This window comes from Natrix helvetica, assembly GCF_964273705.1.
Source record: "Natrix helvetica genome assembly, chromosome: 6".
In the NCBI taxonomy this organism is placed as follows: domain Eukaryota; kingdom Metazoa; phylum Chordata; class Lepidosauria; order Squamata; family Natricidae; genus Natrix; species Natrix helvetica.
In genome coordinates, this window is record NC_138553.1 from 21,317,601 (window position 1) to 21,331,634 (window position 14,034).

Sequence of the window (14,034 nt, forward strand, 5' to 3'; positions counted from 1 at the left end):
TAAGACTTATTTCTGTGTTCCTGACAGCAGAGTTTTGTTTCTAAAAGTGTTGATCCCATTAGCTTTGGGAGGATCATATGTCAAGCACAAGGAAGACAAGTCTGGTTTGATGCCTGTTCCTCAAATGTGTTAAAGTTTAGATGGAGATAGACATTATATTTACTCACAGGCATCAAACCCTCTTTGATCAGTGTTCCTATTTATTTAGTTTTGATTTGGTTTAGCTACTAACTGTTGCCACTTTGTCTGGCGGGAAAGTCTTACTTTCTTTTTCTAGTTATTCTGAGAGGTTTTCCTTTTAAATTTTAAAAAATAATAACAGGGAACAATTTGTCTTGCCTTTGAAAAGCAGTGTAAATGAATAATATACAGCTTTATGTACAGAAATAGATATCCTATTTGGATATCTTTCATGAATGATGAAAGAATAGAATAGTAATGAATAAATAAATAATAAGAAAGCCCAACAGTATTCTGGTGCACTAAACAGGGGCAAGCAAAGATTATTCCAGTCTAATCATAAGGAGAAATATACTCATTTGTTTTAGATTTTCTGGCATATAGGGAATAAACAACTCTCTGTCTCTCTCACTGTCTCTCTCCCTCTCACTGTCTCTGTCCCTCTCCCTCCCCCTCCCTTTCTGTTAAGTATCTATCTATCTATCTATCTATCTATCTATCTATCATCTATCTATCTATCTATCTATCTATCTATCTATCTATCTATCTATCTATCTATCTATCTATCTATCATCTATCTATCTATCTATCTATCTATCATCTATCATCTATCATCTATCTATCTATCTATCTATCTATCTATCTATCTATCTATCTATCTATCTATCTATCTATCTATCTATCTATCTATCTACTTTACCATATAACTATATATATATATAGTTGAACTTTAATTGATTAATAATTCAGAAAAGAGGATGAGGATGATAGCAGCTTCAGAGTTAAAAAGAAAATATGTTTGCTCAACTGCAACTTGTCCTTTTGGCTTATTTTTTTTAATAAATAGATAACAGCTGAGCTAAAAGCTCAACAGCAGAGAAAGTTTCCAGTAGAGCTCTGTTCTTGGTCCTGGAGGAGAATTAAGGTGCTCTCCCAAGTTAGTGGCTGGACATCTGCAAAGACAAGTGAGTAACTTGGATATGTTGAAAGAAATAACTTTTAGGCATAAAGACGTCAGATTCTGTCTCCAGAAGTGTTGGATTACAATTCCCAGGATGTTCAGCTGGTCATGTTGGCTGGGGTTTATAATTATCAGATGATAGATTGTGAAAGCTAGAGAACAGTCTTGAATAGGTAGCAGAGAAGCAGAAATTATGAGAAGGTTAGAGAAAAGCCAGAGGATAGAACTTCCATCTTTTTTTGTTTTAAATGTTCTTTTAATTGTCACTTGATAATGCATGTCCTGGTGCTGTGAAAAATTGTGATGAAATTCTGCAGATGAAGCTGATATAATGGCTCAGAAAAAAGCTACTTTGATGGGCAGTAGTCAGGCATCCTTAGCTAGAAAATCACAGTCCATATGAAAATATGGTTTTGTTGGGGGGGTTTGAAACTCCCTGGATACTCCTATTTCATAAACATCTTTACGATTGGAATTGTGTTTGAATGTCATCTGAGAAGCCGATACAGTAATATGGAAAGCGAAAAGGAGATATTTTTTTAAAAATAAACTTTTTCATTTTTTCCCCTTATGGCTGTGTAGATTTTTGTTTTATTTGCCTGAGGAATGTAAGAGCTCTTGCAGTGCCACTTTTACGAAGCCCTCGTGCAAGGAAACCGAAAAGGGCTAGCAAATATTAGCTGTGAAAAACAGGATAACCACTAAGGCACCAAAGAATTTGATGAAATTCTTCTTGGCAGTGCTCAAACTGTATATTTGATTTTGAGGGTGGGATTTGGGGGTGCTTAATTGGGAGGTCACATTTTATTGTCTAACTTTTTATTATTATTGTGAGCCTCTGAACAGTCTAGGTTGTTGTGGGTTTTTTTTTTTTTTTTTGCTTTGATAAAAATACCAATTAAGAAAACCTTCATCGCAGTATCTGAGACCTGCTCTCGGCTTCTCCAAGCAAACTGAAGAGAGTAGCAAGGCAGCTACTTTTCTTCCACTCTATTTTTAGCATTTGGTAATGTGCCTTTGAGTACGAAAGCTCTGTTGCAGTCCTCTTGTTGTTTGCTATCGATAGACACATTCTCTTCAATAAGAGTCTTACCTACTTTGAAAGCTGTGTAAGCCCATGAAGAGGTTGGCGTTTTTGTTTCTAAACAGAGCCACAGGCATTCCTAAGACTTAGGAAAGCTGGCGGGAGCACTACTGGTGTCTTGCTCGTATGGGAAATACAAATGCTAATTACTGGAGCTGAACTAGTTAACGGAATAAAAAATTGCTGGGAAGCTGTTGTTTGCTACAATATTGGACCCCTACAGAATGCTGGCCTTTATTTTTGTTTTCTTCAACACAGCTAAAAAAACAGTGGCAGGGTGAGACAAAAACCTCTCCTTGTCCTTGCGTGGAAAAAGGTTGACTTATTTTTCATTTGTTACCAACAAACTAGAGGGTCACGAGTTTCGTATGGGAAAAGGGGAGATCTCTTTGGAAATATCTACAACACAGCCTGCTGTTCACAGAAGGAAATGGCCAAGAGGGGTCAGCAGGCTGGCTTTTTTTCCCCCCTATTGACTTCCTTAAAATAACAGGATTGGTTGGCTGGATGTTGAAATCAACAAAACAAGCAACATTTTGGGCTTCTAAAGTTTTTTGAATCATCAAAGTTTTCTTCTGAAAGGGAGACATCAGCTTCTTATTATTTAAGTTTTAATAATTTTCATGTCTATCTTTCTGTTTTGCAGAAAGTGGGTTCTTATGCAGGATATTGGTAGAGATACTAAGTTCTTTTGGTTCTTCAATCCAGGGGCCTTGGGAAAGACAAAGAGTAAGCTTATTTTTGCCACTGAATGGGGTACCATGAATTATATCCCCAAAGGTTGGTAGGTCCAAGAAATAAAAGTAGATGGGGCAGAGAAAAGGTTATGATTAATTTTAATTGAATTAAAATTAGGACAACTAATTACATGAGCTATTATAGATTTACTATTAATGTAAGGTAAATGTAAAGGTTCCCCTCGCACATATGTGCTAGTTGTTCCCGATTCTAGGGGGCAGTGCACATCTCAATTTCAAAGTTGAAGAGCAAGTGCTGTCTGAAGACACCTCTGTGGTCATGTGGCCAGCATGACTAAATGCCAAAGGTGCACGGAATGCTGTTACCTTCCCATCAAGGTGGTCCCTATTTTTATACTTGCATTTTTACAGGCTTTCGAACTGCTAGGTTGGTTGAAGATGGGACAAGTAACGGGAGCTCACTCCGTTACGCAGCACTATGGATTCAAACCACCAAACTGCCGACAAGCTGATTGGCAAGCTCAGCATCTTAGCTACTGAGCCACCACGTCCCTACTACTAATGTATAGTAAGTTAGAGAAAATGATTCAATATTCATAAATGCATTATGTATAGTAATGCATTTATGAATGTTGAATCATTTTCTCTTGGCATCAAAAATCCAAATTATGCAGGAGCTATGGAAATTACATTCAGGTCTTTGGGAAATTGCATCTGCTCCTGGAAACCTATTTTCCCTATAAGATGAGAATCCCTCATATGTTTATCACTAGGATAGAGAAGTGTGCCATTATGGAATGATGGCTCTCTTGATTAAAATTCTACCAGCCAAGATGAGGATTAGACTATTAGCTTCTAAGTGCAACTGGATTTGTTTGACCGTTTTATAAAAAGACTCTAGGATTTAATGTAACAGCATCAACAAACCTTCCCCAGTGCAGTCCATTTCAGATAGTAGTTTCCAGAATTCTGAACCAGTGTAGCCTTGAATTCACCATTTATGTAGGACAGTGTTTGAGAAGGTTGGCTTTGAGGATTGCACTGGGCTAATTATTTGCTTTTAAGTACTTATCTACTGTTAATAAGAGCTTGGCCAGTTTCCATCAGTGGAAAAAAGTGATATGCAGAATTTAAAAAGATATAGTGATTTCCATAACATAGGATTGTTTATACAGACAGATACATATATTTTTAGAAAACATCAGTATGAATTTAGTAGAAACAGAAGCCTTTTTTAGTCTGCCAACTCAGATCAAAACATGCTAACTTTTGATAGTAACCTTTATCCTAACCTTTTTGGTGATTCTTTATATTCAACTTTGACAGTAATGTTCAGTTAGAATAGACTTCAACTAGAGGATTTTCCTTTGATGACTCTTTAAAAAGAAAACTACCTTTTAAAGCTGAACATACAGTCATTCTAATAATTAAACTCCAAACTGATAATTATGTTAAGCTTCTGATAAAATCCCGCAGGATTCCAACTGGTTCCAAAGTTGAATGTGCACCTAAAAAGTGTGTGGTTTTGTTTTGTTTTGTTTTTTGGCTAAGGGACTTGTGTCTGGTTCCTACTTTACCGGTTCTTATTATTCAACAGCTCTGTGATCCTACTTATCTACACTGCTTAATACTTTGACATTCCTTGCTTATTTTTCTAAAGAAGTTAAGATTCTTTTAACTCTTTGCTAAATTAGGGGAGCATGAAGTTTAATGTTTTTTCCCATTCTTCCTGTTAGAGATTACTTAAATGAGAGAATTCATTTTCAGCATTGTTCAGTGGATTAAGTAGCACTGCATCAGTCCATTTCTATATGGTTCCTTTATTTGCTGGGTAAGTGCCTTTTCTTATGTATGAGCTGTTATTAACATTTGATGAATGTATGCTAAGAATAGTGTAGGTAACCTAAGAAATTATGGGAATGGTGGGAAATTTAAATGAAAAATGAATGGTAGTCATCTTAATGTGGTTCGTAAGATTGACTCTTACATTGGACGCAAAGCCCATAGTCTGTATGAGGAAAGTCCAGACTTCAATACCTGTGTCTATATAACTGTTAGGGGAGGACCTCAACCACCATTCTTAACAACCTTTGTCCCCTTCAAGTCTCCTAAACGGAGGCTCTGCTAAATTATGCTTTCAATTGTTTTGACTGTTTGGGTTTTCAAAATTAGAAATTCACCTCACATTAAAGAAACATGGAGTGGTAGCATTATGTAGCAGAGTATACAGTATCTTTAGGTTGTTTTATAAATGTGAAACAATCCTTTTAAAACGTTCATATCTTCTAGAATTTTCCTATAGTTTTCAATAAGAGATTGTTGGGGGGAAAGGAGAGCATTTCAATAAGTTTCACTTACTGTAAAGAAGGAAGATAAACAAGTAAAATGTCATATACCTCTTGTTTTAACCTGGAATAGAAAAAGTTAACCCAAAGAGCAAGTAAGTGATAAATACTATTTGTTAGAAAGAAGGTTATAAGAGAAGAATTCCATCTGGTCCTCTATTTTCTTGTGAGACATATACATGTAGGCAATTTAAAATAGCGAGATTCTGAGTCCTTGTACTTTTCAGTGTATGGGGAAGGAAGATTTCTCTTATGAAGTCTTGGGCATTCTGCACTTGATTGTTTAAAAAATCACTTATCAATGTGAGAATCAGCTGTCACCCAGAGGAAGAAAATGAAAACAGATGTTACACTTTTTATTTCAATGAATAGGCTTCTAATTTATCTCTCTGTTTTGTTGATATTCATAAGCTTCAATACTCCAGCATGGGCCCATTGATTCATATATCGCCAGTCACAGATCTCTGATAATTTCTCTAAGAGGCACTAAAGTTGTATAGTTCTGAGGCACAGGAGGAGACTTAAGATGGAGAGAGATCCATTGCTGTTATCAACTATGTTTGTGGCAATGTGTTACTTCTCTTTCGAAGTGATTCCGTTGTGAAATTTCTAAATCCAGATCTAGTTCAGATCAAAAATATTATATTTTTGAAGTATCAGAATGATGAAAGTTGTCTCACAACATGATCTTGCTCCTTTGGGTGTGTGTGTGTGTGTGAGTGTGTGCTTGACATCAGAACACACATTTTAAAATGGTAGAACTTGCATTGTGTAGGTGCTGCTTTCAACTCCCTGCCTTTACTCCTTTCTGTTGCATGTCATTGTATTAGTGGATGTCTGGATGCTATTTCTCTCCCCTACCACCAAATGTCACCAGCCAGCAGGAAAGGATAAACGTGAGATGGAGATTGAGTTTGAGAATAAGTGAGCTCAGACAAATGGGCAGATTAATCAACTTAGTCATCAATCAACACTCACTCCAGGTTTTCCACATATGGATCAAAAAGTAGTCCACAAATAGCTGACAGGTTGTGGGGGTGTTATGGGGGATCTCAAACCAAAGTGAGAGGATCGCTTCCTCGGCACTGCTCTTTTAATTGGGTCATTTCCTTTTCCTGCCTCCATTCCCAGACTGGGAAAGGAAGTAGATTTCATCTGTGGGATTGGAGAGTTAATAGCTTTGAAGAAGCCCAGTTCCTTACTTTTACCTGTTGACTATGTATAAATAACCTGGCTAACAACTAATAGCTGCAGGAAGGTGGGTTGCAGAGGTGGGTTCCTACCTATTTGGTCCGGTTTGGCCGAATAGGTAGTAACTCTGGCGGACACGTGACCGTACCGGTTCTATGATCGGCGCCGCCACCTTGATTTTCTATTCTGCACATGCGTAGAACAATTTTCATTAAAAATGTAATTTTTATTCATTTTTTAAATGTGCGCATGCGCAGATCATTTGAAATAAAAATGCGCAGGTGCGCAGAGTGTGCATGTGAGCGTACATTTTTTTTAAACTAACGAACCAGTAGTAATGGCGGCCGGAACCCACCCCTGGTGGGTTGCACCTTAAGAGCCTCGCTGGTGCAGTGGTTAGAGTGCAGTACTACAGGGCACTTCTGCTGACTATCGGCTGCCTGCAATTTGGCAGTTCAAATCTCACTAGGCTCAAGGTTGACTCAGCCTTCCATCCTTGCAAGGTGGGTAAAATGAGGACCCAGATTGTTGGGGGCAATATGCTGGCTCTGTAAAACTGCTTAGAGAGAGTGGTAAAGCACTGTAAAGCGGTATATAAGTCTAAGTGCTATTGCTATTGCATGGCATAGGCACCCTAGCTATATTAGCAACCTCTTCTCCATGTCTGTAATCTATTTAAAGATGTCTAAAAAAGAATAGGCATGGGCAAATGGGTGCTCTTCTACTGCACCACGTAGCCCCTGGAACCAATTATCAGTTAGTAGCAGGATAAGTCTAATGCATAACTCTAAGTTGAGGATTGGCTTGAAGACCTGGACTTTGTAGCAACAGCTGGTTTGAAAAATTTAGACTGTCCCATTACTCAAATTAGGTTGGCCAGGGACACAAGGCCCAGAGTGATTGCAAGTAGGATCCTATTCCTTAGGATCCCATCCCTGTAAGTCAACTGGCTTACAGGAATGGAGAAGAGCAGGGAGAGCTGAGGGTGGAGTTAAATGGGTCATCAGTTTAGAGTCTTTGCGTTGCCATAAGCAGTCCAGCTTCCTTGAATTCCATTGATAATTATCAATTGAGATTTGAAATTTAATTGACTAAATTCTTGTGTATAGGCTTGAGCAATAAATATTTAATTTATAGTCCTGATCCTTGACAGTTCAAAGACTGATAATATCCTTGCTAAATAAGAGGAAACCATTTGTATTCAGATTAAGACTTAAATTTAAATTTAAGGTCTCCTCAGATGGGGTCAGATGAATACTTGATGCTATGCAAGTGGAAAACCGTGGTGTTTGCACTTGAGCGTTTGGTTCTGTTCAAATTATTGTTTTCAAATCAATTCATTTCACATAACATAGCTAAAGCTACAGTATCTATCTATGAACAAATATTTGGGTCAGATTTTGTCAATGGATCTACTGCTATTTGCATTTATACTATTCACATACAGAACAGTATTAAGTTAGCAACAAGGATTAACACGCTTGAATTTTAATCCATTTTATTAAAAAAAAAATCAGCTTTAAAAGCCAAAGTGATTTGCTTTATTGAGATATTTCACTTTACGAAAGGAAGAAGTAATATCTGTCCCTAAAATAGTAAAGAAGAAACAGACTTAGGTTTCATGTTTTTCAATGTCTGGTACACAGGCCAACATAGCTTTAAATGAGCGGAACTATCCTCTTCTTTTCTGCAAAACAGAATGTGCTTGAGACAGATAGTGGGGAAATGTCTTGCCTTTTTGTGATTGGGAATGTGGGTGGAAGAGATCTATTATTCCATTGCAATCCACTCATCCGTACCAGGCTTCACGTTCAGTATTAACATTGAACGACACCCTCTACAAAGTTGGAAGCATCAATAGTGCACCCAAATGGATGTGTTTGTAACCTTCCAAATTCATGTGAGACAGTAATGGTTTTCTCTTACCTTCGCTATCGGTTCAGAACTGGGAGCTCACGTGTGGTGCTTCTGCGCATGCGCAGATCCTTCTGCACATGCGCAGAGCGTCCATGATGACATCTGGGCAGGTGAGCGGAACCTCTTGCTGCCACTACCGGTTCGCCGAACTGGGGCGAACCAGCAGAATACCACATCTGATGTAGGAGAAAGAAGAAACAGACAATAAAACAAACGTGTATCAAATATCTACCATATTAGCCTTGTTGCAGCAGCCCACCAGATTTAGTGCTACTCTGTTGTCTGCCTGTCTGCCTATCTGTCTGTTTATCTATCATCTATCTATCTATCTATCTATCTATCTATCTATCTATCTATCTATCTATCTATCTATCTATCTATCTATCTATCTATCTATCTATCATCTATCTATCATCTATCTATCTCTATCTATCTATCTATCTATCTATCTATCTATCTATCTATCTATCTATCTATCATCTATCTATCTATCTATCTATCTATCTATCATCTATCTATCATCTATCTATCTATCTATCTATCTATCTATCATCTATCTATCATCTATCTCTATCTATCTATCTATCTATCTATCTATCTATCTATCTATCTATCTATCTATCTATCTATCTATCTATCTATCTATCTATCATCTATCTCTATCTATCTATCTATCTATCTATCCATCCATCCATCCATCCATCCATCCATCCATCCAATCTATCTTCTCTTTCTCTAATTATATCTATCTATCATCTATCTATCTATCTATCTATCTATCTATCTATCTATCTATCTATCTATCTATCTATCTATCTATCAGATAGATGATAGATAGATAGATAGATGATCTATCTATCTATCTATCTATCTATCTATCTATCTATCTATCTATCTATCATCTATCTATCTATCTATCTATCTATCTATCTATCTATCTATCATCTATCTATCATCTATCTATCATCTATCTATCTATCTATCTATCTATCTATCTATCTATCTATCTATCTATCTATCTATCATCTATCTATCATCTATCTATCTATCTGATTTTTTCCTAATGTTTCATATGCCAATAAATAAACTGTAATGTTTCATAGGACAATCATTCTTGGTATTACCGTACAAATAAACACAAATTGCTACATACAGTCTTTGGACTTCTGTTCTTTTCTCATGGTGATGAAAAAAATAAAGCTGTAATAAACTCCTAAGCAGTTGCGGTCACGTAATATTCTACTTAGCAACTGTGTCAGTTAGTGATCGAGTTGCCAGTGCCAACTGTTGTCACTAAAGGAGGACTGCATGTAAACTCCATAGATAAGACTGAAGTTTTCAAAATAATTAAAACTCTGAATTCTCACTCAGATATCAGTGGGTGTGCATAGGGGAAAACAAAGAAGTGAAAAAAAATGTGGCTGGAGTTAAGGTCACATATCTCTATTAGATGGAAACAATAAAATTAGATGGATCCTGCGGGATCGCATCCTCCAACACACATCCCTGCGACCAATTCGCTCCCACAGGGAGGGACTCCTCCGGGTGCCGTCCACTAAGCAATGCCAACGGGCGGCGCCCAGGAGTAGAGCCTTCTCTGTGATGGGCCCAACCCTCTGGAATGACCTCCCCCCCGATATCAGAACCACTACCAACCTCCGCTCCTTCCGACAGAAACTCAAGACCCACCTGTTCCAATTAGCTGGCCTGGCCCATTTTTAAACCTCCTGGCAAACATTTTATTATGGGGTAGTTTTTAGGGGTAGTTTTTAATGTATTTTCAATTTTAATTTTAAACTACTATTGTACAGTTTATATGTTACCTCCTCCATCTATATATCTATATTTATGTATATTTAACTATATCTGTATGTATTTATATTGTGTTTTTAATATGACTGTACACCGCCCTGAGTCCTTTCTGGGAGAGGGCGCGGTTTATAAATTAAATAAAAGTTAAAAAGTTAAGTTAAACCTGCATATAATGATGGAATATCTTCTTTGTGAGGTTCCTTAATAGCTGGGAAACAAAAAAGCAACTAGCTCTATGATTGCAAACCTACGGCATGCAGAGCCACCTCTCCAGGCATGCCAGTCATCACCCGTTGCTCTTCCAGGTTCCGGTGCGCATGTGTGCGCCCGCCAATTGGTCTTTGCACCTGCGGGAGCGCCAGAAACTGGAAGACCAGGTGACCAATGTGCGCTTATGCGCTGGGGAGCTGCTCTTCCAATTTCTGGAGCATGCACATGCTCCTGTTTTGGCACTCGGTGCCAAAAAGGTTCACCAACACTGAACCAGCTTGTCATGAAACAGATAATCCTTGACTTACAACAGTTCATTTAGTGACAATTTAAAGTTATAATGACACTGAAAAAAGTGACGTACGACCGTTTTTCACAATTACGACTTTTGCAGCTTCCCCGTGATCCTGTGGTAAAAATTCAGATGCTTGGCAACTGCTTCATAGTTATGACTGTTGCTGTGTCCCGTTTCGACTTTCTGACAAGCAAAGTCAACGGGGAATCCAGATTCGCTTAACAACCAGGTCACTAACTTATGAACTGCTGTGATTCACTTAACAACCAAAGAAACAATGGTCGCAAAATGGGGCACTGAACAAATGTCTCGCTGAACAACAGAAATTTTGGGCTGAATTGTGGTCGTAAGTTGAGGACTACCTCTATAAACAGTAGTGGACAAAATATAGCCGTGATAGTAAACCTACGGCCACACTGCAGGCAAGCCAGCAATCACCCCAGCCCACCTCCACCGCCTCCTGCCAGCCAACTGGTCTTCAGGACTCTGCTGCGCATGCGCAGGGGGCGGGGTGCATGTGGAGGACACGTGTGGATGCATCAGGGAGAGCAGGGGATCATGCGCACATGCATGGGGGTAGGATGCATGGGGGGTTGCGCGTGCATTGTATTCTGGGTGTGGGTGTGGGCGGACGCTGTTGCACATGCACACACGTTTGACACACGGCAACAAAAAGATTAGCCATCACTGTAATGTAGGTTATTATGCCCCTACCATCACATTAATGTCAGGATGCAAATATGAGTATAAGAATGTTATCCTTGGTTTCAAACTTCTATTACAATTCTATCCTATTAACTTTGAAAATGAATGCTCTTCCTTTTTCAATGCAGGTTGGCCAAGAAACCAAGGAAGGATCTTTATGGTCCCTCAAAACATTCACCAGCATCAACCTCTTTGACATTGGCTTCTTCTTCTACTGATCCAGAATCACGCTAGCCATGGGAAAGTCTAAGAAGAAAGAAGAGGCTGTCTTTCTGAGGAAGAAGATCACACTCCTCAGGGCCTTCTCACTTCTCATCGGGAGCATGGTGGGCAGTGGCATATTCATCGCCCCCAAGGGGGTCCTGAAAAACACTGGCAATGTGGGCCTCTCCCTAATTGTTTGGTTTGCCTGTGGAATCCTCTCTATGTTTGGTGCGTGGTGAGTTTCTTTTGTGTTCAGCTTTCAGGGGATCAGAAGAACTGTTGGTCTAATGCAGGGGTGTCCAAACTTGGGAACTTTAAGACTTGTGGACTTCAACTCCCAGAATTCCCCAGCCAGCCATGCTGGCTGTGGAATTCTGGGAGTTGAAGTCCACAAGTCTTAAAGTTCCCAAGTTTGGACACCCCTGGTCTAATGTCATTGATGATTATTGAGTTGGTAACTGCTATTGTCATATCTAGCTACCAGTGGTGCGGTGGCCTAGAGGTGGAGCTCTTGCCTCACAATCAGAACGCTGCGAGTTCGATCCTAGGTAGAGGCTGATATTTCTCTCTCTGGGCACCATGAGAATATATCTGCTGAAAAATAACTCCATACTGGCGAAAGGAAGGGCAGCCAGCTAGTAAACACTCAGCTCAATTCAGTTGCCCAGACTCCACTCCACAAGGGATTATGAGGTCATTCCTGGTTGCCCTGGATTTCTGAGCAGGAAATAATCTCCTTCCCTGGATTTCTGAGCAGGAAATAATCTCCTTTTCAATTGTTTCTCTTCCTTTTGATTGAGCTGTAGAATTGTTATATTCCAGGGATGGCGAACCTTATTGGCACCGAGTGCTGAAAAGGGAGTGCATGCGCGTGCATGTGAAGTGCATGCCCATCTGGGATGTGCCCCGGAAGAGCCCAGGGGGCATGCGCGTGCTGGAAAATGCATTTCCGGTTACCGGTGCACATGCGTGCATGATGATCAGACGGTCAGCACACTTACTCACGCCGGAAAAAAAAGTTCCTCTTCCAGCTTTCTGGCCCTGCCGCATGCATGAAGGCTAGCTCATAGTCACACACGCATGTGGGTCAGAAACCTGGAAGGTGAACCGGCAATGCTGCGTGTGCCAGGCAACATGGCTCCATGTGCCACTTTGGCTACGCATGCCATAGGTTTGCCATCATGGCTATATTCCAATCATGAGTTTCACCCCACTGGTCTGTAATGTAGTTGTAAGATCAAAGGCAACAAGATTTTCTCATAACACTGCATCGAGTATTGAATTAAGATGGCTAGATGCCAAAGTTTTGCTGTTGAAAACAAGCAGGAGATATTCAGTATGTTCAAGGGAATTCCAAGATTTCCAGAAATTAGAAAACAAATTGGGGGAAGAACAAGTTACGGAATCTCCCCTCCCCCTCTAATATGTCCAGGATGAAAAATGTGTAGGATTCTTCCTACAGAAAATCTGGCACCATTTTGAAAACAAACATGATGTACTCCAATTCAGTGGGGTTCTAGCATTTAGCCAGCTTCTCTAAATGTCATATCCATGTTTTATTTCTGATGAGTTTCCATGGCATGAACATAAGGCTAGAAACCTAGCTGGGAATGTGTAGGCTTGAATGTAAGAATCATTTTTTCCTCACACAAAACTAAGTTGATTTCAAAAACCTCCAGCTCATAGTTTTGTCCAGTGGTGTTTGGTCTTGATTGACATGATCAAACAGAGAACGTTTTGCGGGATCCAATCTGGGTCATTGGGACCAGAGGTTTAGTTTTCCAAACTTTTGGATTCATGCTGGAGCCCATCCTCAGAGAACGTCTCTCTACCAGAATGCACATATGACACATTCTGGTACAGAGAAGTTCCTCGAGGATCCCCAAAATCTGAAAGCTTGGATGACTAAACCTTGGGTCCCGGTGACAGACCCAGATTGGATCTTGCAACATTATCCTGGGACACGTGTATTTGCCTTCATTTGTGAGAGAACTTTTTCATCACTTGATACTTTAAAATTCGAAGCACTGGGAACTTACTGTATTTTTCGGAGTATAAGACGCACCCTTTTCCCTCAAAAAAGAGGGTGAAAATCTGGGTGGGTCTTATACACTGAATACAGCATTCTTTGCCTCCTGAAACCCCGCCCCCTTCACCAAAATGGCCGTGCAGAGCCTGTAGAAGGCTTCCAGAGAGCTCCTGGGGGGCTGGGGAGGGCAGAAATGAGTGAAAAACGGACAGTTTTTTTGATAATTTTGACTCCCCAGCCCCAGGAGCACTCTGAAAGCCTCCTACAGAAATGAGGAAAAAATAGGCCGTTTTGTGCTCAATTTTGCCTCCCCCAGCCCCCAGGAGCATTCTGTAAGCCTCCTAAAGGATATTTATGCCTTTTTTTTCACGAAAAATGGGACATTTTTGGGAGGTCTGCAGAG

General features: G+C 39.6%; 1 protein-coding gene across 2 annotated transcripts in view; it reads left to right on the forward strand.

The window, feature by feature from the left end:
- The first annotated feature begins 1,077 nt into the window (after positions 1–1,077).
- The window catches only part of LOC309394819 (cystine/glutamate transporter-like), a 33,386-nt gene continuing 20,429 nt past the window's right edge, over positions 1,078–14,034 (forward strand). The window contains exons 1-2 of one of the 2 annotated variants that reach the window (XM_081958440.1): positions 1,078–1,145; positions 11,527–11,830. In XM_081958440.1, coding sequence (XP_081814566.1) covers positions 11,635–11,830 — 196 coding nt within the window. In that variant the 5' untranslated portion in view covers positions 1,078–1,145; positions 11,527–11,634. Of the gene's footprint in view, positions 1,146–3,990; positions 4,755–11,526; positions 11,831–14,034 lie in introns of those variants that run through there. The other variant, XM_081958441.1, reaches the window with a different exon arrangement.